Here is a 22,285-nt window from a genome sequence, read left to right on the forward strand (position 1 = left end):
CACAATAATACAGTGACTCATATGGTGAATCGGGAAAATTGAAGAACGTTTACGGCTTTCCATTGGACGGCTTCCTCGGTGTTTTCTGCTTGCAGCCCAGACCAAAGCAGACAGTATAATTAATTAAATTCATCTGAGTGTGACTCTCTGCTAGAATATATGGCAAACAATCTGTGTGCGATGATTTCTTTCTTTCTTTTTTTTTTTTTTTTCTACAAGGAGTTACAGTCCCGAGGTGAATTTCATGCAATCTGAGGAGATTATAATTATGTGCAACACAACAAAACAGAGGCTCTGGGAAAATACATAAATAAATAAATAAATACATATATCCATGATGCTATACTCCTAACATTCTCAGCTAAGGTACCTAAATAATAATTTTTAGTAGAGTTAATCCCTCCCTCACTAGGCTGCTTTATTACAGATAACGTAACGGGTATCTGTAATAAAGTAAAGTTGCTCTGCTTCGGATAAAAAACTATTTTTTCTTCTTTTGTGTGTTTTATCACAGGGCATGCAGAACGATCTGGTAGCATTAACAGAGAGACGCAGTTTTACAGAAATGAAGGAATTAAAACCAAAATCCAGATTCGATTCAATTAAAACAACAGAGGCGAGAGTCTGGTGACGTGCAGGTGTGTAAACGATTCAACCGCGATGTCACAATCAGCAAAATAAAGCCCTGTGATTGGACGGCAGAGTGTAATCAGACTGTGATCATCGAGGTCGGTGTCACTGTAAGCTCCGCCTCCGGATCAGGTGCAACAGAGCTGAGCTTCAGAAACTCTGATTGGACAGGAGAAGGCGAAGCGAGGCTAATAAACTGCCCCGTTGAAGTTTCAAAATAAAACAAATCCTGGCACAGCAATGCACTAAGTTTGATGGATGCTGTCAGACTGCACTCATCCCTCTCTTTCTCTCTCTCTCTCTCTCTCGTCACTTTTCCTTGGTTTCATCTCCCTCATTTAACTTGTTTGGGTAGAAATCCTGTAATCATAAACATGAAATAATCAGGATTTTTACGGGATCTTGGGTAAACCGGATGGGATTGGCTATATGGCAACAGTCGCAGGTCCGGCATGGGACGGGGAGAAATAAATCCTGTGTGACGCTCTAACCGGGACTGCATGCTTTGACTTTACTGACTTGCACAACAGAGGGAGCGGCGGCTTCTCATCACTCCTGAATTGATTGGAGGTTTTCCTCCACTGCTCTAATCCCTCTCCAGTGACTTGGCTTCGAGCTGTATCCTCTATAACTTGGTTTGAGGCGCTAACTCTACAGCTAAAGAATCTAGTCGGACATTTCTCTCTTTTGTGGACGACTCCCAGAGACAGAAACAACCAAAATCAAGGAAGATCACTGTTCGATCCACGATCCAACAACATGATGGAGCATTTGGAGGCGCATCTTGCTGGAGATGTTCGCATATCGGCGTTCATTCGATCCCTCAAGCAAGCAGCATAAAAATATGGAAATTACAAGAACCTTGTGGCTGGAAATGAGTTTCCTTTTCTGTGTTTCTTCTTTGGTTTTCAACAAACAGTCACATTTCCTGATTTTTTTCTTCAGCCACCAAACTCCTTTGCGTTGCAAGACAGATGCTGGATCAAGGAGCTCTCCTTCGGTATAATCGTCATGCAGGACAAATGCAGGAATCGATTCAAGCAGTTGACCTCTGCCATCGCTGCTGCTGCAGTGCTGCTGCAGGATGACTGCACCTCGGCTGTATTTATAGGACTGATGAGGGATAGCAGACACAGGATGAGGGACTGTGCATGAGCAAACCTCGTTCACACTGACACCTACTGAGTCCTGATTCCCCACAGGGACAATTTCATGTTTCAATGAGAACAGTCAAGGATAATCGACATCTATCAAAAGGTTGAGTGTACACGTGTGTGTGTGTGTGTGTATGCAGGGGCCTCCTACTGTGCTAATGCCTACTATCCAATGACAAAAGCAAGGACCTGTCACCCACACAGTCATACAATAGGAGAACAGGAGCTTTGAGTGACTCACGCCAGCCGGCGATTGGTCAGCTGACTGTGTGGTACCAAAGCAATACCAGAGACAAAAGGCCTTAAATCACACACAACATGTGATAATGCTGTACACCCTCTCCAGGCCCCACGGACCCCCGGTTTGACACGTTTTTGTTTGAGACACCCCCATATGGGAGGGTTTTTATTGATTTTGTCATGAGCTGTACAAAAGTGTCCACCGAACATGGAGAAATAACAGCGGCAAGAGTGAAATCGAGGATCTCAGAGATCTTACTAACAGGTTCTCCAGCTGGGACGCTTTCTTGTGAAATAAATTATATTAAGTTTAACGGAAAAGTAAGCAAAACTGCTGCTGCCTCATAGCACAAAATGATCATTAAATATCAGTGGGAGCTGATGTTCAAATCACTCACTTTTCACCATGTATTAGGACTGGGCAATATGGACAAAATCAAATATTGCAGTACATTTTACCAACTACCTCAATGTTGATATTATGAGGATATTGTTGGGATGACTGTCGCTGCTTTGATAAGATATTTACACACAGGAGATTTTTGCTCAACAATCATTAGTAATGTGGATATGACCTAACCCTAACCCAAGCAGGTAGAGATAAATAATAAATCAGCTAAAATGGTCTATTAAGTTCAGAAAATTGCTTTTCTTTGCTGTAATACAGCCTTTAAAAGCAGGGAAAGACATCACTCATACCATCATCACAATGTTACAACATATGAAATCCCAGATAATGCCTCGTTTCATGTGTCAATGCTGTTTTGGCAAAAAGGTCCAGGAATTAGACAGTGTCTGGATCTCATGCAGATGAATCATTAGTTACACACTGAAATGCACACTGGTCGGCTAAACACCAGGGCGGATCAGCATGTTTGAAATAAATATAGCAATGCTCATAAGGACTTTATTCACTAGCAACAGATATAATCATGATACGACTTGTACACAAAATCACCTTAAATGAACAAATTAATGCTCTTCCCATTGAACTGAATGGCAGTATTAAACAAACCTTCAAAATATTCTTTAAAATGTTAAATACCTGATTTTGTCTTGTTTTGTCAGCAGAATTGTGTGGCGTAGTATCCAAAAATCACAACATCATCACAGCATGATTCTACTGTTAAACCATAAGCAGTGATACTGACTTGTTGCTGTAGTGCACACGTCACTCCGTAATGTTTTTGTCCTATGAAACTGACACCGTGTCTTGGGTGGATTGTGGCACAAAAGTGTATTTCTTTCCATCTCCAGTGACTCTATATCTGGACTGGAGACGCAGTTGGATTTACTCTTTGTTGTGTCCAAATGCGTCTCCTGCAGACTCGTTTTGGATGACTTCATCCTCTGTTGATCGTATTTACAACTGGATTTGATGTTGTTGTTTTTTTTTTGTGTGTGTGTGTGCAATCCGATTACAATCTAATCACCCTGCAAGGTGTAAAGGAGGTCAAAAACTCTCAGCCTATTGTGATTTCAGGACACTCAGGCACTCACTCACAATCCCCTCGACCTGAGGGCATTTTCAACACCCTGTGATGGAGGCAAAGCAAATGACAAAGCACCATTTATTACTGTCACAGCATTTCACACGGTGTTATTATGATATTATAATTCATATTTGTGATACACATTATATTCTATGCCTTAAATAGCATTCTTGTCAATTACAGGCCACCGAAAATCAAGAGGGAACTTATTTAAGGAGAAAAAACTGATTGAATATTGATATTGTTTCAACTCCTACTGGTTCAACAGAGAAAACTGATGAATCAAAAACATTTCAAACTACTCCTCATTTTGCTGAGGGACACCTGGAAACATCTCAGGATTTCCACTCTGCAAACTAGGAAACGTGAAGGATTATAGTTAGAGTATAGTTAGATTATAGATTGCATTTTCTTGAGTGAACAGCTTGAGGTGATAACCTTGTCTAACGTCTCTACACAAAACGTGGGAGATGCAGAACTACTCTGTCGAACTGTAGAAATGCTCTTTCACTTCTTCTACTTCTTCTTCTTCTTCTTCTTCTTCTTCTTCTTCTTTTTTGGTGATGCAGGGCACCGTTTTGATTGCTTGAACAAACTCTCTCACGCTCCGTCTCTATTGTTCTGCCAATTGGGTTCATTTCCAATCAACCCCATTCAGTTAGACGATGATTTGCTGGCTTCAAAAAATTAACAGTATCACCCAAGCAGCTACAACACAGTACAAGATAATGAATCACACCATAACAATATAGAAAATTGCCGAGGCTATTAATTATGCTTTAACAAAGAACAGCTGATTGACTGATTAACAGTAATAATTAGTGAAAATGATTGTTTGTGTCTCTGTTTTTCATTTTCTCGCCCTCTCTCTCTCTCTTGCTCAGAAACACATTTTTCAGCAGCTGTACTCCCCATGATGATGCTCTCTCAGCCATTTGTTCAATATAACACACGTCATTTGGCGTGCCTTTTCATCTCAAGTGTGTTACAGAGGCATGAGTGCACACACCGATGCTCCTCAGGCGGGAGACGCACTTCAAGACTTTCAGGCTGATTATGGACTCGAGGCGGCGTCGCTGATTTTCAGAGCTTGCTCGGTGCATCCCACCGATCTTGATCTTGATCTTGATCTTGATCTTGCATTTCGTACGTGAGAGTTCAGGACTTTAATCTCGTGCCTCTCGATTCAGTCAGAATCACGGCCATTGTTTTTCAAACGTGCTTGAATCAGGATTCAAGTCGGAGCAGACACAAGCGATATTCAATCAGAGCTGAGTACCACAACAGGAAAAAAAAAAAAAACTACAGGTAGTATGCAAAGAAAAATGGTTCACCTCCAAATCCTCCAAAAATGTGTTTGTGTATTTTGGTGTATTTTACATACAAGAATTATATATAAAAACACATCCAAATCAGCCTGTCATTATAATATAAATCTACTGGAAGATGAATAATGCTAAAATTGCTGTATATATGGCCCCATATACTGCAGGCAATACAGGCAGAACCAGCGCTTCACAGGAACAGGATCGATAATCAGGAACACAGGGAGATCAATGGAGCACATAAAGCAGCCTTTATTTTCAGGTTCATAACGGCTAACACTTCAACACTTCAGCCATCTCCCGCTCTGCTCCCGATGATAATATTGAATTATTGCCCAGTCCTGCCTGTTACGTATCAGCCTAAATCACAAAATGAGGAAAACAACGAGGAGAAGTATCCATACCATCTAATTTAGATGTCATGGATTTGTCCTATTTGTCAGATTGTGTTGTTTCCGTGTCAGTTTTGCTAAATCATCTCCACACTAGAATCAAACTTACATCCAAACACAGAACCGCCTCCTGAACGGCACCGACGGTGGCTGAACTCTTTGTTACCTCAAGCAGAAACTTGAATTTTAGAGTTAAAAAAGTCAAAATAATATAAAGCAGGATTGTAAAAAACACTGTAGCCGCAGTTATGTGGATGATATTTCTTCAACACGAATGAAATCATCCTGATTAGAGATTCCAGTGTCACTGTTTCCAGATGCTAAAAAAGTGGCCTGATAAAAATGTGTGTTTACACGCCACAAAGCATTTAATCCGAATATTACTTTTTTGACCTGCGCAAAGTGGTTCCATCTGCTGCTGGGAATATAAATATAATCCAGGCTATATCATGTTGTCCAGTGCTGGCGCCCCCATCAGGTCGTCCATCAGACCGTAAAAATGAAACCTGCCTGGCTGGTTTGGACTTTTATTCTTGTAACAGGCAGCCGTCAAACTTTTCCAGCAGCTTTTTGATTAGCTCGATGGTTTGGTGGATTCCTGCTTCGTTCATCTTTTTAAACAACTTGTCTGAACAACTCGTGGTTTTGAGTCTTTCGAATATGGAACTCAACAACACTTTAAACAGTTAATCTTTACAACAAAAAGTTATCAGCCACAGAGCAGGTGTGTTTCTGTCCCTCCTGGAGACTCATCACATCACTGATGGTCCCTCCACGTGGGGCAAACAAGAGCAGAAAGAACAGATTTATTTCACCCAGGGAGAAACGATCAGATTAAGAGTTTTCATGTTTCTTAGGCATGAATATTTCCCTACTGAACAGATTATTGAAGGTTTACACCAGCCCTCTCAAAATGATTGAAAATTCCTTCTAATTGAGCCAGTCTCTCCTGATTGAGGTGGTTATATAAGGCATTTTTATTCTGATTGGGCTGCTATTAAAGGACTGAGCCCTAATTTCGTTGCATTATTATACGTATATGATTGTGCAATGACAATAAAAATCTATCTATCTATCTATCTATCTATCTATCTATTCTGATTATTAGTGGAATATTAGGGTGCATGTAAACACAGCTACACCGAAGCTCTTATACCTCTGTGTTGAATTCCCATACATAAATATCCCCCTGTGATCAACCAATTACAGTCAAAATCATCTCATAGACTTGGTGCAAAGTTGAGATTTGGGGATTTATGATCATCCCGTCAACGCACAGCCGGGATTTGTCACGTTTACACGGGTCAATTCTGATTTCGCACGCATACAAAGCCGGTTCACGAGAAAAAGAACACCAAAGTTAAGATAAAATTACAAAAATGCTCTTGCACGAGTCGGGATCTCACCACGGTCTGCTGGGTTGTGTGTTCCTGGTGTTACACAACCATGACTGCATACATTTACATACGGCCCCAGTGGGAGTTTAGTCTTGGGCCCTGGCAGCGTTACAGCAATGCCACGTTCCTCAGCAAGATCACATTTACATTCCACAGTCTGCTTATGAGAATGGGCTAATTAGCAAGAGACTCCGCTCTTTTAAGACTGAGTCAGAGCGGAGAGAACAATGTTGTTCCCCCGTCTTGTAACCCAAAGAAAAGACAAGCCACATTAGGAGCTGAGCCCGCTTCAATAACACGGAGCCATCTATCAAAACCAGGACCGGCTGTCACCGAGCCGGTAAAAACCAGCACCTATAATGAAGTGCTCCATGACCGGCAGATCAAGACGGAGGTAGACTGAGGAAGAGAGAGAGAAGGTGACGCACAGAGAGGACAGAAAGAGAGAAGGAGCCGAAGAACAAAATGAAAGAGGAGAGAGAGAGAGAGAGAGAGAAATCCATACACTGCAAAAACTCAAAATCTTACCAAGATTATTTGTCTTATTTCAAGTCAAAAATGTCTTATTCCTAGTCAAAATATCTCATTATACTTAAAATAAGACATGATCACCTCAGAAGTCACTTGTTTTTAGACAATTGTCTCTTGTTTCAAGTGAAAATTTGCTTGAAACAAGTGAAAATTTGCTTGAAACAAGTGAAAATTTGCTTGTTTCATTGGCAAAATTTGTTTCTTGTTTCTAGCTAATTTTCACTTATTTCAAGTGAATTTTCACTTTTTCCACTAGCAAATTTTGCCAATGAAACAAGCAAATTTTCACTTGTTCAAGCAAGATGAACAAGTAAGTGTCTAAAAACAAGTTACTTCTGAGGTGATCATGTCTTATTTTAAGTGTAATGAGATATTTTGACTAGAAATAAGACAAACAATCTTGGTAAGATTTTGCGTTTTTGCAGTGTACGCTCTCTGATGAAGCTGCATGGATCTTATATAAACTCCAGAAGTCATGTCATCATCCTTCTCTGATTTGTCAGCATTTTTCAGACTACCATATCAAAATAAAGTATTCATCTATGGGAGGAAATGGACAGAGGCATTTGGATGTTTGTCTAGAAAAAAACTTTTTTTTTTTTTTTTTTTAATAACACAATCCATATAACTCTAAAAACCAAATTGCTAATGGTTAAATGGTTTGTCAGATCATGCACAAGTGACAGCCACGCAATACATCACCTGGAAATAGAAATTCATTAAATGAAAAGTGCAATGAAGGCGATCAGTGAGATTAAAAAAGACAAGCGTTTCGATGGCGGGATCACGATCAGTGTCACATCAGAAACAGAAACCAAGGCACTGCAGATACAAACTGGTACATTAAAGGGTTGAGTCTCCATTACAGGGAATTGGTCAACCGGGATTTCCTCTAAAAGAGCAGAATCCTGATGTGGCCCAAAATCACAAGAGTAAAAACAACGCAAAAACATGAATCTATTATTATCACAAGCATAGAAGACAAAACATAAAACAATCCAGAAAAACATTATATAGAAAATTTTTTGCCAAACATGATGACTCTTTGATTCTCCTCTTAATACTTTTGTCGTCCCCTCTTGACCGAACAGAAGAGATCAGACATTAAAGTGGACGAGCTCGAGCGATTATAGCTGTGAATTTATGGAGCAGAACAGGCCGCGTTGATGTATTTAACGTCCACCGCCATGAAGCCTTTCGCTACCGAAACAATGATTTGGGTTGGAAATCGGCAGCAGAATTCAGTGGATCTGGTCCCGTTTGAGAGAAAAACGTGCGAAGGAAAATTTTCCATGTTTTAGGGGCCATTTACACAACAACGATTTTCACCAAAACGGTAAACTTTTGTCGCGGTTTGGCCTTTCATTTACACGACAACAGCGTTTTAGGTGCTTGAAAACGCGAACTTTTGAAACCGGGTTCCAGAGTGGAATTTTTTGATGACGCCGCTCTCCCCTACTCTGTGGTGTTACATTGCAAAGTTCACCGCCACCTACTGGCCTGGCATGCACACTACAGCGTTTTCAGTTGTATTTGCGGATCCATGAGAATGAGGATCGCTCTCACAGCGTTATCGTATAAACATGGAACTTTTTAAAAACTCAAAGGAATGAGTTTTCCGTTTTCATCAGAACTGTTGTCGTGTAAACGGGGCCTTAGACGCCGGCTGAAATCACAGCCTGTGACTGTGATTATATGAAAACCCAATGGATTTTCATCACAGAGAGAAAATTTATCAGATCCATTATCGTGGTCATTGTTTCACGGAGTCAAGTTTGAGGTCAATTTTGCATCTGACTTCCAAGGCCTACTCGAGCTGTTTTACACACACGCACGCACACACACACACGCTTCCTGTCATGTAAAGCCTCTTACATGAGAAACATAACACTCTCACAAGTCTGTGTGTGTGTGTGTGTGTGTGTGTGTGTGTGTGTGTGTGTGTGTGTGTGTAAACAACAATGTCCGGTGTGTTTGTGCATCTAAACGATGACAATTCTACTTCTCTGATATGACGTCTATGTCTAGCACAATCAATGAAATGGAGAGATTAACTTGTGTATACTTGACCTGTTCACCTGTCTGCATATGACACACACACACACACACACACATTATTTCACTCAGTCGTCATAGATTTTCCATTTGACTGATGAGTCGGGCCGATGGTATAGCTGCACCATTACTCTGAAAACCCAATCTTACATAAACCAGACTAGCGCAATGTGCAATGTTTGTTTCACCAGCTGAGGAAGAAATGATGAGTTGTCTGTATGTGTCATCATTTGTATCACGGTTGCACTATTCAGAGAGAGAAAAAAAAAAAAATCTCCAATTTCAATTTCTCCCCGCCGCACAGAATGCACTTGAGCAAACAGATAGGTAACCGCGTTTAAACAGAAAACGATGACGCAGATATGGGACGGCGAGGCAAAACCGCGGATAAATAAGTCAACAAATAGGCGAGCTGCACGCGGTTGAGGGAATTCTGGGGAAAAAAAGGGGGGCTTTTGAAGAGTGTGCACTGATGATACAGGAAAGAGAGAGTGGAAAAAAAAAGAGGGAATGGAGAGGAAAGGAGATGGAAGGGGAGCTGGACCGGGGCGAAAGAGTTGCAGCTACGGGGGGAAACACTGAAATGATGGCTGAGTGCAGCCGAAATGGAAGGAAAGAGGGGTAAGATGAGAGCAGAGTGACAGCTCGATGGAGGGATGATGCAGAGAGAGAGAGCACGAAGAGGGAGGAGAGAGGGGAAATGGATGGATGGATGGATGGATGGATGGATAAAGAAAGGGAGCTTGTTTGTGTCTGTGCTGTCTCAGACTGAAGGAGGTTGGCGGGAGGGTGGGGGGGGGGGGGGGGGGTGCTGCTCTCTACTCACACAGGATGACCCAGATGCAGCTGAATTAGACAGTAGTGTGTGTAGGTGTGTGTGTGTGTGTGTGTGTGTCGGCGTGTGTGAGTGTGCATGAAGAGCAGTTCATTTTTGTGCATGACAGTGAACACGAGAGCTGGGGAGCTGAGACAAGAGAGAGAGAGAGAGAGAGAGAGAGAGGGAGAGAGAGAGAGAGAGAGAAAGTGTGTCACAAGTAGACTTTGCTGCTTTGTTATTTCGGATCACGAGCCGAAAAGACTTCGACACGCCGAGTCCGACCGTCAGAGGTGCTCCCTGCTGCATTTTAGCCATAAACCAGAAACCCGTTAGTTATGAGACGGCGGTGCAATAACCATACACTAAAAAAAAAAAAAAAAAAAAGACGATGTTTTGCAAGAAATCTGGTGGATTGCTTTATGGCACCAAGCAGGGAGAAAGGTGCTGCCCTCCGAATGCAAAAGGAGCCGGGTGGCAACATCCTGTTTGTCACGAGAGGCGAAGGGGTTTACGCTGCAAAAACGCAAAATCTTACCAAGATTATTTGTCTTATTTCAAGTCAAAAATGTCTTATTACTAGTCAAAATATCTCATTACACTTAAAATAAGACATGATCACCTCAGAAGTAACTTGTCTTAAGACAATTGTCTCTTGTTTCAAGTGAAAATTCACTAGAACCAGGTGAAAATTTGCTTGTTTCATTGGCAAAATTTGCCAGTGGAAAAAGTGAAAATTCACTTGAAATAAGTGAAAATTAGCTAGAAACAAGAAACAAATTTTGCCAATGAAACAAGCAAATTTTCACTGTTTCAAGCAAATTTTCACTTGAAACAAGTGAAATTGTCTAAAAACAAGTTACTTCTGAAGTGATCATGTCTTATTTTAAGTGTAATGAGATATTTTGACTAGTATTAAGACATTTTGACTTGAAATAAGACAAATAATCTTGGTAAGATTTTGAGTTTTTGCAGTGTACAGGAAGGTCGGGTTCGTTTGGAGAAACGCTGCCGCTGACAAGAGACAAATGCAAGTGATCGCCTAAACCACGGTGGTCAGTAACTAAACTGGCCAGGAATGCCTTTCCAGCCTGCGACGGATGATGAACGCCCCGAAACAAAACTCAAGCTGAACTTGTACCGACGTGTCACAATTACTGTGATTGTCCTTGTACCCTCATAAATCAATGTTTAAAAATGCTTTCATGTAGCACCTTTAATGCTGTATTGTAATGAGAAATGGTTATAAACTATCCTAATCATTACTGCCGTTGCCAGTTGCCGCAGATTATTTTTTTCAAGTAGCCGATCAATCATTGAGTATACAAAGTCTTCAAATGAGTTCTTTAGTCCGACCGGCAGCATTGATTTAAAGGCCAGTTGTTACAGCGCTACTCTCATTGCTCTTATTGTGTTTCTTTTTCTTGAAAATGCTCCTCTGTGGTTGTTCTGTGGTTGCTGGAGTTTTGTAAAGCTGCTGAAGGCCCCGAGCCTCCCCGCTAAAGCTCATTCTACTGTTGTGCTCATTCCAAGTCGCTCGGCTTGACAGCGTCAGCTAAATGCCTGAAAGGTAAAATGTAAAAGTGCGTGGGCGTGCGTGTACGTGTGTGGTTTCGGGTTATTTGAGGGAAGGCCTTGGCGGGCGTGCAGATAGGAGGAGGAGAGCCGCAGAAAAGAGTGAGAGAACGAGAGAGAGAGAGAGAGAGAGAGAGAGAGGAGTGGAGGTGTCACTCCCTGTAATATCCAACTGTGTGCATTTCCACCTTAAACCGGACCTCACTCCATCATTCCGCCCTCTTCTCCCTCCACTTGCTCCCGCACTCTTCATCACCTTTTCTCCTTTTCTTCCAGCCTCGCTTCATCTACCCCGACATGGATAAACTCCCTCGTCCCCACAGCTTCATCTTCTTCTCCGACCCCATCTCACCCTCTTCATCTCAATTTCTCCCTTTGCGCCTTCCTTCCAGCCCACTCGTTCTGTGGCGCCCTCCCTCCTCCACCTCCACCTCCTCCTCCTCCCTCCATCCCTCCTCCCCATTTTATCCCCGCCACTGTCCTCACTTGCTCTCACTTTCCCTCCTTACATCACCCACTCCCCCCACACACACACTTGTCTCTTTCCCTTTTTGTCTATTTCGGTTCCTACGCTCTGAGTCCCGAGGCTTCGTCAGCGCAAAGTGCTCCGTCTGTGCGCCGCTATCCGCTCCCATCCTTTGGTAGTGTGCGAGGGGAAGGGGACCCACCGACGCGGGCTATAGGTTATGTAAGAAGATCATCTCGAGACTAATGCGGTCCACCAGATATACCAAGCACCCATTAGCGGCTCCTCCACCCCTCTATACGTTGACCATTTGTCTGTCTGGCGCACACAGACGTCTTTCAGGTTTGTCACAGATGGATGGTGGAGGGACTTTGGCTTGAGTCGAGTGGGGCTCGATGATATTAATGCCATGAGATAATAGCAACAGAGACATGTGTTTGCTCATATGGGTAATCCTTCCCCCTATAGCAGTTTTGTCCGGGGTCAGATTGTTGCTCTGCCTTTCCAGGAGAAGAAATAAATGTATGGATGGATAGATGGTGGAAAAAAATCAGGACAGATGGAGGACATGAGGAGATGGGGAGTATGGCTGGAGCGGTGTGTGTGTGCGCACACACGTGCCAGTGCACAGGAACACAGGGGGGAGGCAATGACATGGACACGCAAGAACACACACACACACACACACACCTTCACACGTGTGTCAGTGTGTGTGTCCAAGAGCTTGAGAGCCGCAGTGTCTTTCGTGGCCGAGGGGCAGCTACCGCTGACATGGGGACAGATTCTGGTCTCCCACGTGGGGAGCCTTCATGCAAATCCTGTCCATTACGTTTGCACCCAGCTCAGAGTGCATTTGTCCACAGGGGCAGGTCAACGGGAAAGAAAGAAAGAAAGAAAGGAAGAAAGGAAGAGTGAAAGAAAGGGAGAGAGAAAGAAAGGGAGAGAGAAAGCGAGAGAGAGAAAACTGCACTACTGGCTGCTGCACTTTGCAAATCTGCCGTCATATCAAGATGTAGCTCTTGATTGTATTCAAACGAACGAACGAGCTGAAAGAGCTTGATATGAGTGCAGAAATAATTTATGTTGACAAAGCTGTGTCTAGACCAAATGCAGTACAAACCACCATCACAACAGTGAACAAAATAAATAAGTAAAATAAAATTTTTGTAGTCACTTTTTCAGCCAAATTGTTCTAGTTTTATATGACAGGTGCAGAGCAGCGTGCAAATATAGCTAAACGGATATGTACCATGATGAAAGCTAGTGGTGCATTCTCATGCACATGAGAAGCTTAAACTGGAAAACATGGGAAATTAAAATTTCATGGCCAAAACATATAGCAACGTGTTTCAGTGTGTTTCAATCCAGTCCAGTCTAATACACAACTTGGAGAGTGTCATTAATGTTTTCATGTAGTGAAATATGCCACTGATAATAATTTCCTGTTTTCCCTGTTACATATTACAAATTTCAGACATCTGGTTCTCACATAATGTCTCCTTAGTCATCTCACGCTCTGATCTTCTGTGTGGCCCACAAATTGGCAGCTTCAACACACTGCTAGAAAATCAAGAATTCGGTGACTGGGTCAGTCACCAGTTTTAGTCTGGGAGTACTACTACAGCATAGGTATTTATATCCTATGCTACTCCCATGGTGTGGGCCAGCATGCTGCAAGACAGCAATAATGAAGATGAACAACATCAAGCAAAGCGGAGGGCAGTTCGGGGAGGAGCACCCACGGGGATTTCAGAGGGTTCATTTTCTCGTCCAGAACTGATGACAAGACAATCGAACGAAGCTCATTTGGAGGAATAACTCGGGCACCGTGAGGGTCCGCACAGTCTCTCATTAAATCTCAACGGGGCAGCTACATTTTCTACATCCTGGTGACATCACTGTTTTATGTCCTGGGTGTCTGCTTCCTGGCTCTGGAAAAGAGTGTTGTGATGTTCACCAATATTGACAAGGCTGAGGACTTGACCATTAAGATGCAGCCGAATCAAGCTTACTTGAAGGTGCACGCACTGCATTTCCTCCCGTGTTAAATGGTAAACCTGGCATGGCATAGCTTTGCAATTACTGCCATAACTGTCAATGTGATAATCCGTCTTAGATACGGAGAGTTTGCCATTGTGCACTTTGATTTCCATTTCCAACTCAAAAGTAACGATTAACAAACCGGTCCCAGAAACGTCTGCCCTCCTGTCGTCTCTCCATCAATATATGACCAATTTCCACGGCAGAAAGACAGCGCATTAACACTTCATATCCATCTCATCATCCACTGCTCCAAGCCTACTGTGGCCAGCATCCCATGAGTAAAAAAAAAATATACATCCTGTCAAGTAATTCAAGCAACACAGAGCAGCACAGACACCGCTACCAATTCCAGGGGATTATTAGATACAGATGTTGAGCTACATAAACCAAGAAGGCATGTTGTTGTTTTTCTCTACAATGAATGCAAGTCTCTGGACTGATACAGTATCGCTGCGCCCCGACATGAAATCAATACAATATTCCCATAATGATCCCAATGGGACTCGTTGTAATTTATTGTATCGGTGGCACACAATAGTGAGTTAATAGGGACCTCATGGCACTTTATGGTAATTCCTGTATTTTGTGGGATCACCAGTTACATTCCTTCAATACTCCTTCAGGGACTTTTTAGTGTCTTTGAGATTAAACGGTTAATACTGAACATTTTGCACAGAGTCCTATTCTGTAAACTCGGTGCTATAATGCTAATATATCATATATAATGGTCCCTACTGGGATTTGTAGTTTTGCTGCAAACTTTGCATAATATTCTTCAATAATATACTGCAGGATTATATTACAGCATACAACCTATAGTATAGGTTGTGCACGCGCAAACAACACACACACACACACACACACACACACACACACACACACACACACACACATACATTTAGAAGAGTATTCATACAAAGTTTACAGCAAAAGATATTATTAGGATATTATTCTGAAATATATGTTTTCTGAAGGTGTTTTTATATATTTTTTTCCCAGTAAGTAAACATGGACAAAAAATCTAAATCTATATTCATGTTCAAGTTCTGATTAAAACATAATGACAGCTCGTAATTCTCATAAACTCGACTGACAGCTTTGGTTTCTTCGCTAAATAAACAGGGATTATCCACAGCGCCGCTCACCTGCTTTCCGTGCCAGAGCCTGGAGCCCCACGACGAGCCCCAGCAGTGCCCCCACAAAGCACATCTGGACGCCGAACAACTCCTTTCGCTTTCTCCGCCTGGCTTTGCTCCTCCGCCGGTTCAGCATCACTCCTCCGACGGCCGTCTCCGGCATCCCTTCAACCACCACGCCGGCCATGGCGCTCTTCTCTCGGCGAGCGTTCAGGCGGAACTCCCGGCGGTGGTGCGGAGGTACGAGAAAGTGAGGCGAGGAGGAAGGGAGGCAGAGAGAGGCGCTGCGCCGAGCGGGGGACTGAAGTTATACGACGAGAGCTGAAGCGACTGGGCTGCCGACGGCTTGGTCAAGTCAGAGCAGAGGGTATGCAACAGCACTTCCGATGGGCGCTTTCCAAAATAAAACACTTAGTGACAAACATGCGCTGTCAACTTTTTTTTTTTTTTTTTGGCAGAGGGATATAGGCTTACATAGGTATTGATTTTTTGATACTGATATTTCATCTTTTAAGCTGCGAGCTGTTAAGGGGTGTTGAAATAGACTAATAATAGAAAGGAAAAAAAAATCATCATGCCAAAAAAATCCCAAATTGGCTTAGATATAATGTTTCACTTGCCCCAGGATTTTATAGGCTACATTTCAAGGTCTGAAACTATATTTACACCATCATTGGTTGCTAAACATTCTCCAGCCATATTGAATATGCATGTTTTTAGATGTTTTAACAGCATCTTGGAGGTAGTCTGAGACAAGGCTTAGCTGCAGGCTTTACAGGTTTTGAGGAAAATCCCTCGAAACCACATGATTTCTCTGGTCAGCATCTGAAAAATGAAAAAAAGAAAGAAAGAAAGAAAGAAAGAAAGAAAGAAAGAAAATGGCAGCATCAATATCAGATTCCCAGTTTACTACATCAAGAAATGAATCTGGATTATATTACTTTTACATTTTTTTCCACCAACTATAAAATGTGCTTTGTGCTGGAAGCAATAAGGAGTTTAGCCATCATTGGTGCATGAGGTTTTACTAGATTGAGGGCTTTCTCTGTATTTTGTTGCACATTTGATTCCAGTGTGGAGATGATTTCCTGCTAGGGTGCATATCTGAGCATAAACACACTTAATCATGAAAAGCACCACAGTTAAAATGATAGATGGAGAGTCAGATCCTCTCCTCCAGCTGAAGTGGGAGGACGGGCCTCCAGACTGAAACAGCCCGGGACGGGAGCGGCTTCTCGGCAAGACGTGGAGCCTCATGTCCCATCAGTCTGGATCTGGAGAGGAGGAACGTGAGGGTGTGTGTGTGTGATGGGACACACTTATGACCAGAAATGAAACAGATACCCCTGAAATGTGTGCATGTGGCAGGAAGACTGAGTGTGCAGGTTTAGCGGTACAGTTTGGTAATTGTTATCACACAGTGAGGAGACAATACTGAAATGAGTCACAACACTGTAGATAGCTAATCTCCTCTCAATTGATTGTTATTGTTCAGTAGTGAATGTAATTGGATTTGTATGGAATCCTGTTTCATGGCAATAGAACAATAATGAATTGAATTGAAGGGAGAAGAGATGTGTGTATCTTTGTAGTTTCTGTACTAACACAACACACTGATGATATTTGATGATATTTAGCGTGTGATGGCCAAGACAACCCAGATGCTCCACTGTCACTGAGACATGCGCCTGCTCGCTCACACAGCTTAAAAAAAAAAAAAAAGGGATGCAATAGGTTTTGATGTAAAAATTTTGATCTTTTTTTATCTCGATGCTCTGGTAAAACTATGTTGTGCTTTATTCTCTAGTCGGTAAAGCACACTGAGTTTAATTTGGTAGAACTGGACTGACCCTGCAGTATGAGGCTGCTGGACAGAGCCAGATTAGTGAGGATCAATTTATGTAACAGGGAACATATGAAACATCTCAAACTCTCTGGAAATCATGTATCCCATTTCTCATAAAGTACGCATCATTAGAAACGGCTTTTCAGCATTGCGTCCTTTTATTCCTGTAAAGTAAAGTATCAGAATGTCTAATCATCACAACTTTCCCATTTTATTCCCAAGGATGAGCATGGCTGTGGTATTTACTAATATATTTTACAGTTACCTTATCATTCTTTATTCAAGGTGATATTTTCAGCTCCTGCAGAATCATCATAATATGGCAAAAGTATACCAATAGTTTTGATGTGATTTTTTGTGTGATATCCCTTTAAAATAATATTCAAGGATTACCTGACGTATAAAAAAAATTAACAACAGCAAAATGTGCAAAAAGAAAATAAATAACAAGCTAAACTTAAAGTGCACAAGGCTGAAACTGTGTGCAAACGAAAGTAAATGAGTCTCTGAGGAAATAAGGCAGCGGAGGTATGAGAGGAAAATTCTCATCGATCAACGCGGCCCGGCAAAAGACCTTTTGAAGAGGACTGCCATCATCGGTATTACCATCCAAAAACAATTACATTGATCTTCCACGTACACACACACACGTACAGACACACACACACACACACACACACACACACACACACACGCATACTCTCCAAGGCACTCCAGCTGATTGGGGTTAAAGGTCAAACGCTCTGACCTGTGCTGAAACATCAGAGCTGCTGCTGGATGTTTCCATCCCAGGAGTTGAACAGCAAAAAGACGAGATCAGTGAAAAGGTCTGGAGACTTTAAATATCCTCCATGGATGTTAGTCTCTCACTCGCAGACCAAATAAACAATGTGGGAATTCTTAAACTGGGGGTTAAAGTTATAGAAATTGAGTGGGATTACTGTTTTATGATCTATACCGGTGGCTTAAGATCAATAATTATGGACGAAACGACTGCAGACATGAATGTGCATTGCCTTTTCTGACAGTGAGGTGTGTAATGATGTCATCATAGGAGGGATGGGAGCCGGCGTCCCATAATGCCCTGTGATAGAACAGAGTGTGGCATTAGCGAATGAGCTCCAGATTACACCCACAGCCCCTTGGCCCATGCTTAGGCATACACACACACACACACACATGGATGCACACACATAAACACACACGCACACATTCACTCTTCTTCCATGGCGGATTGGGTATAATCCTCGTCCTGAGCAATAGCGTATGACAGCCGTGATTCGAGACAATGACAATGACATATCGAGTGTGTTGGATTAGGAAAGCAGAGAGGGATTTTTAGACTCCATCCCGCGGGTAAAATCTCCCTGTGCTGAGCAGAATGGCTTGTTGTTTACCGCACGCATCCTCTCTGAACACAGCGTTGTTTGTGTTGTTTTAGTGCAGATTCATGCAGACCACCTGCCTTGCAATGCCTTTGAGAAAAATCTTAATGGTAATGTAATTTCTCATAATCTGATCAATGACTTCAGTGCATTCTGTGCTGAGAGGTAAAACAAGACGCTGTAGCAGGTATTACCTGTATGCAAACCTGCAACCGTTTTATCAATCTCAATCCCAAACTGGATCCGTTACAGCAAGCAGCATCCCATCCCATAGATTATCCCCACGTGACCAAATAAACCCCCTGAGATTCCTTTAATCTCACATGAAGTTGTTTTAAAGTAAGAGAAAACTTTTTTTTCCCATATTGTACAACTAACATGATGTGTATCTGCTGAGAGAAATATTCTAACCCAAGATGCCACAGTTAAATAAATAGAAAATATCTTGTGCATCAAATACACATTTCTACGATGATGTATGAGGTTCATTGTAAGGGGAACAAAAATAACGGCAGCATGATTTAAACTTTTTTTTTTTTTTTTTCTGGTCAAGGAACTACATCACTTGATTTTGCTGAATCTGGGTCTTGGTTCTTGGTTCTTTGACCAAAAAAAAAAAACAAAAACAACAAAAAAAAAAAAGGTAAAGTTAAAACTATTGTTTCCAAGCTTTTTTCTGTAAATTTGTGATTTTATAATCTCAAAATTTCCATTTTTTTTCTCATGCATTTGTGACTTTATAATACCGTAATTTTCATGTTTTTTCCATCATAAATTTGTGAGTTTTTCTCTCATAAATTTACTTTAATCTGAGAGAATTTCTTTTTTTTCTTATGCATTTGTGACTTTATAATCTCAGATTTTTTTTATTTTTTTCTCATGAATTTGAGAGTTTTTTCTCATAAATTTACCACTTTAATCTCAGAAAATATTTGAGTTTTTTTTTTTTTTTTCAAAATAAATTTACAGTATTAATCTTGGATTTTTTTTTTTTTTCCATATTTTTTCCCCTGTAAAACGGCTCCAATACTCCGTTGTATATTTCCCTGTAATTCAGCAGGACATATTTGGCATCTTTGGAAAATTGAGGATCTCCACTACAAGTTGAAACAAAGTTCTGTCGTTTCATTAAAGCATTTCTAATGATGATCACAGCGACGGGAGCAGCGGGGTTGAAGAGCAGCGAGCAAACCCTCCATGTGGTGAAAGCTGAACTTTCCGGCTGATGGCTGCACCTCTTCAGCAGCTCGCCGCTCTGAGCACACACTAAGAAGATGACATTTAGTTTACTAATGCCATGATACAGGATTTCTGTCTATTGATGTCCGCAAAATTCAGACATTTGCCTCTCATTGACATTTGCGGCTGCCAACGTGCAAAACTGCCTAGTGCAGCTTTAACCCTCCTGTTATGTTCACATTTTTGAACATCCTTTATGTTTGGAGTCAATTTGACCCCTGCAGTTTAAACTTTCACAAAATTATTATAACTAATATTATTACCAAAGTTTATGTGTCAAGTACTTGATGTTTCTTTGTTGATTACCTAAATAGCCCTTTAAATAAAACATAACTCCCCACCACCCCTACTTATACATCCAGTATTCCTATTACGCGACAATGGAAAAATATGCAAATCACCATAAAATCTCACTGATTGATCTAAAATTGGAAAGAAATATTAATTTTTGGTGTTTTAATGGCTTTATATTATTTCTAAGTACAGATTTTTGTTATTTATAACCAATGCGTTACAAAGTGTGTACAGGACATTGAAAACATATCATCATGTCAATTTCATGTTTACCCGGTAGTGCCCATTACATTAGGAACACTCATTAAATATGAAGCAAAAAAAATGATGTTAATCATTTATTTAGAGACGTTAAACATTGGCTGGGGTCAAATTGACCCCAAACATAATAGGAGGGTTAATTAGCCACACACAGATGAAGCACAAACGAGGCGTCCTGGTTAGAATGTAAAATCTTGTTTCAGCTGTTTTGAGAACAACAAAACTTAAAACTGCCTGAGCGATTCATGCTGAAATCTCAGTTTCAAATTCAACAAAGTGATTGAATGCTTCCCCACTGTAAAAAAAAAAAAAAAAAATGTGCACTGTGGAGTTTTCACATCCGTCAAATTCATTGTGGTTTCATTCAGGGGATAAAAACATGATTGTTCACTTCAGACGTAATAGGTTTCAGAAACGATAGCATCAAGGGACCTAGAATGTAAGTCTTTCTCCGATTCCCTCTTTTGCAGCCCCCCTCTCTCTCTCACACAGAGAAACCATATTTATGCTCCCTCTCTTCTGGCATTTTTATTTTACTATATAGTTCAAAGCAGAAAGAGACAGGAGAGATTGGGAGAGAGAGAGGGATGAAATGCGATTAAGGCTACGTTCACATTACAGGTCTTAATGCTCAGTTCCAATCAGTGTGAACAGATCTGTGACCGGAGAGCTCCCACAAACACACAAACCTGCTGAGCAACAACTAAATATGTCATTTGCAAGAAATAGCAATTTAAGCATTCATTTCTCTGATTATTTGCTGCTTTGCTTGGATTGATTGGAAGTTTGCAACCTCACTATCCTACTCTCCGTAATCACCCGTAGCTGTTTTTCTGCTGTCCACCATTTTTGGGGTTTTGATCCGCCACTGCTGCAGCACTGGTGCAGGGCATTAGCTGCTTTGGTCGGGCTAGCAGGTTAGCCACTGCAGCTAAAGTCCTGAACCAGAGATTAAAGGTGCATTATACTAAAATTGGTCAATTGAAATGAGGACCCTTTAGACCCAACTGCTAAAAAATGAACACATCACAGCCACACCTCAGGAATTCTCCAACGTTTTGGGCAAAGTACCTGTCCCAACATACTTTTCCTTTTTCAGACTTAGACAAGATGTAGGATACCGTTCTCACCTCTGTACGTCCACTGGTTCAGTTCCTATTGCAGCATTTTGTGTTAGCTTAGCATAAAGACTTGATGTCTATGGGAGTCGTTAGCCTGGCTCTGTCAAAGTGAAAAAATAAACCTTACAGCAACTCCAAGGCTGTCTTATTTACACAGTGGATCATGTGGAGTTGAAGTAGAACTATGAAGACTCAACCATTGAATTACATCCTTCTTCCCCATTTTATTGTCAGCAGAATCTAGAGGGTTCACACTTCAGTCGGCCCTCAGCCATTTTGTTTCCCTCCTCTCATTGGTCACTCAAGCTGTCCGTCTCAGTTTGAACAGGAAACCCTGTTAATGTACAAGCCCCTGCAACAGCGCGCCAGAACACGGCCTCAGAGATTTTTCATATTGCATCGACCACTCATTGTTTGTCATCAGCCTGTCATTTCTGTCACGTCACATTTCCGTCATCACCAGGTCTGCGCTTCCTGCATCTTCCACAAGGTGAAAGGTGGAGGCAGAAACGGAAACCCCAGAGATGTCACTCCCACCTGCCGCTAAAAGTCCGAGGAAACAGGGGAGCTTCGTCAAGGCGGAGGCCGAGCTGACAGCACTGGGAAAAAAAAAAACAAAAATAAAAACTGAATTGTGTTCACGCTGCTCTGAGAAGATCAGATCAGTGGCACAAGTTGGCAAAATACTGATTTGGGCCATCTGATTTTGTCATATGAACACAGTCAAAACCTCCAAGCCAAGACGTCCTCTCACTTCTGCATACTCACAGACACACACACCTCCATGCACACACACACACACACACACACGTGCACACATGGCCCATTTGTGGTGTGATGTTGCACCTGCCTTTGATGTGTTGTTCGTCCGTGCATTGTCCTGCAAAT

The 22,285-nt window shown here is 41.7% G+C and overlaps 1 protein-coding gene across 1 annotated transcript in view; it reads right to left on the reverse strand.

The window, feature by feature from the left end:
* Positions 1-15,569, reverse strand: part of slc24a3 (solute carrier family 24 member 3) — a 102,330-nt gene extending 86,761 nt beyond the window's left edge. The window contains exon 1 of the mRNA XM_030070548.1: positions 15,261-15,569. Coding sequence (XP_029926408.1) covers positions 15,261-15,438 — 178 coding nt within the window. The 5' untranslated portion in view covers positions 15,439-15,569. The remainder of the gene's footprint in view (positions 1-15,260) is intronic.
* Between the last annotated feature and the right edge of the window lie 6,716 nt (positions 15,570-22,285).

Source organism: Myripristis murdjan, chromosome 15 (assembly GCF_902150065.1).
Source record: "Myripristis murdjan chromosome 15, fMyrMur1.1, whole genome shotgun sequence".
Taxonomy (NCBI): Eukaryota; Metazoa; Chordata; class Actinopteri; order Holocentriformes; family Holocentridae; genus Myripristis; species Myripristis murdjan.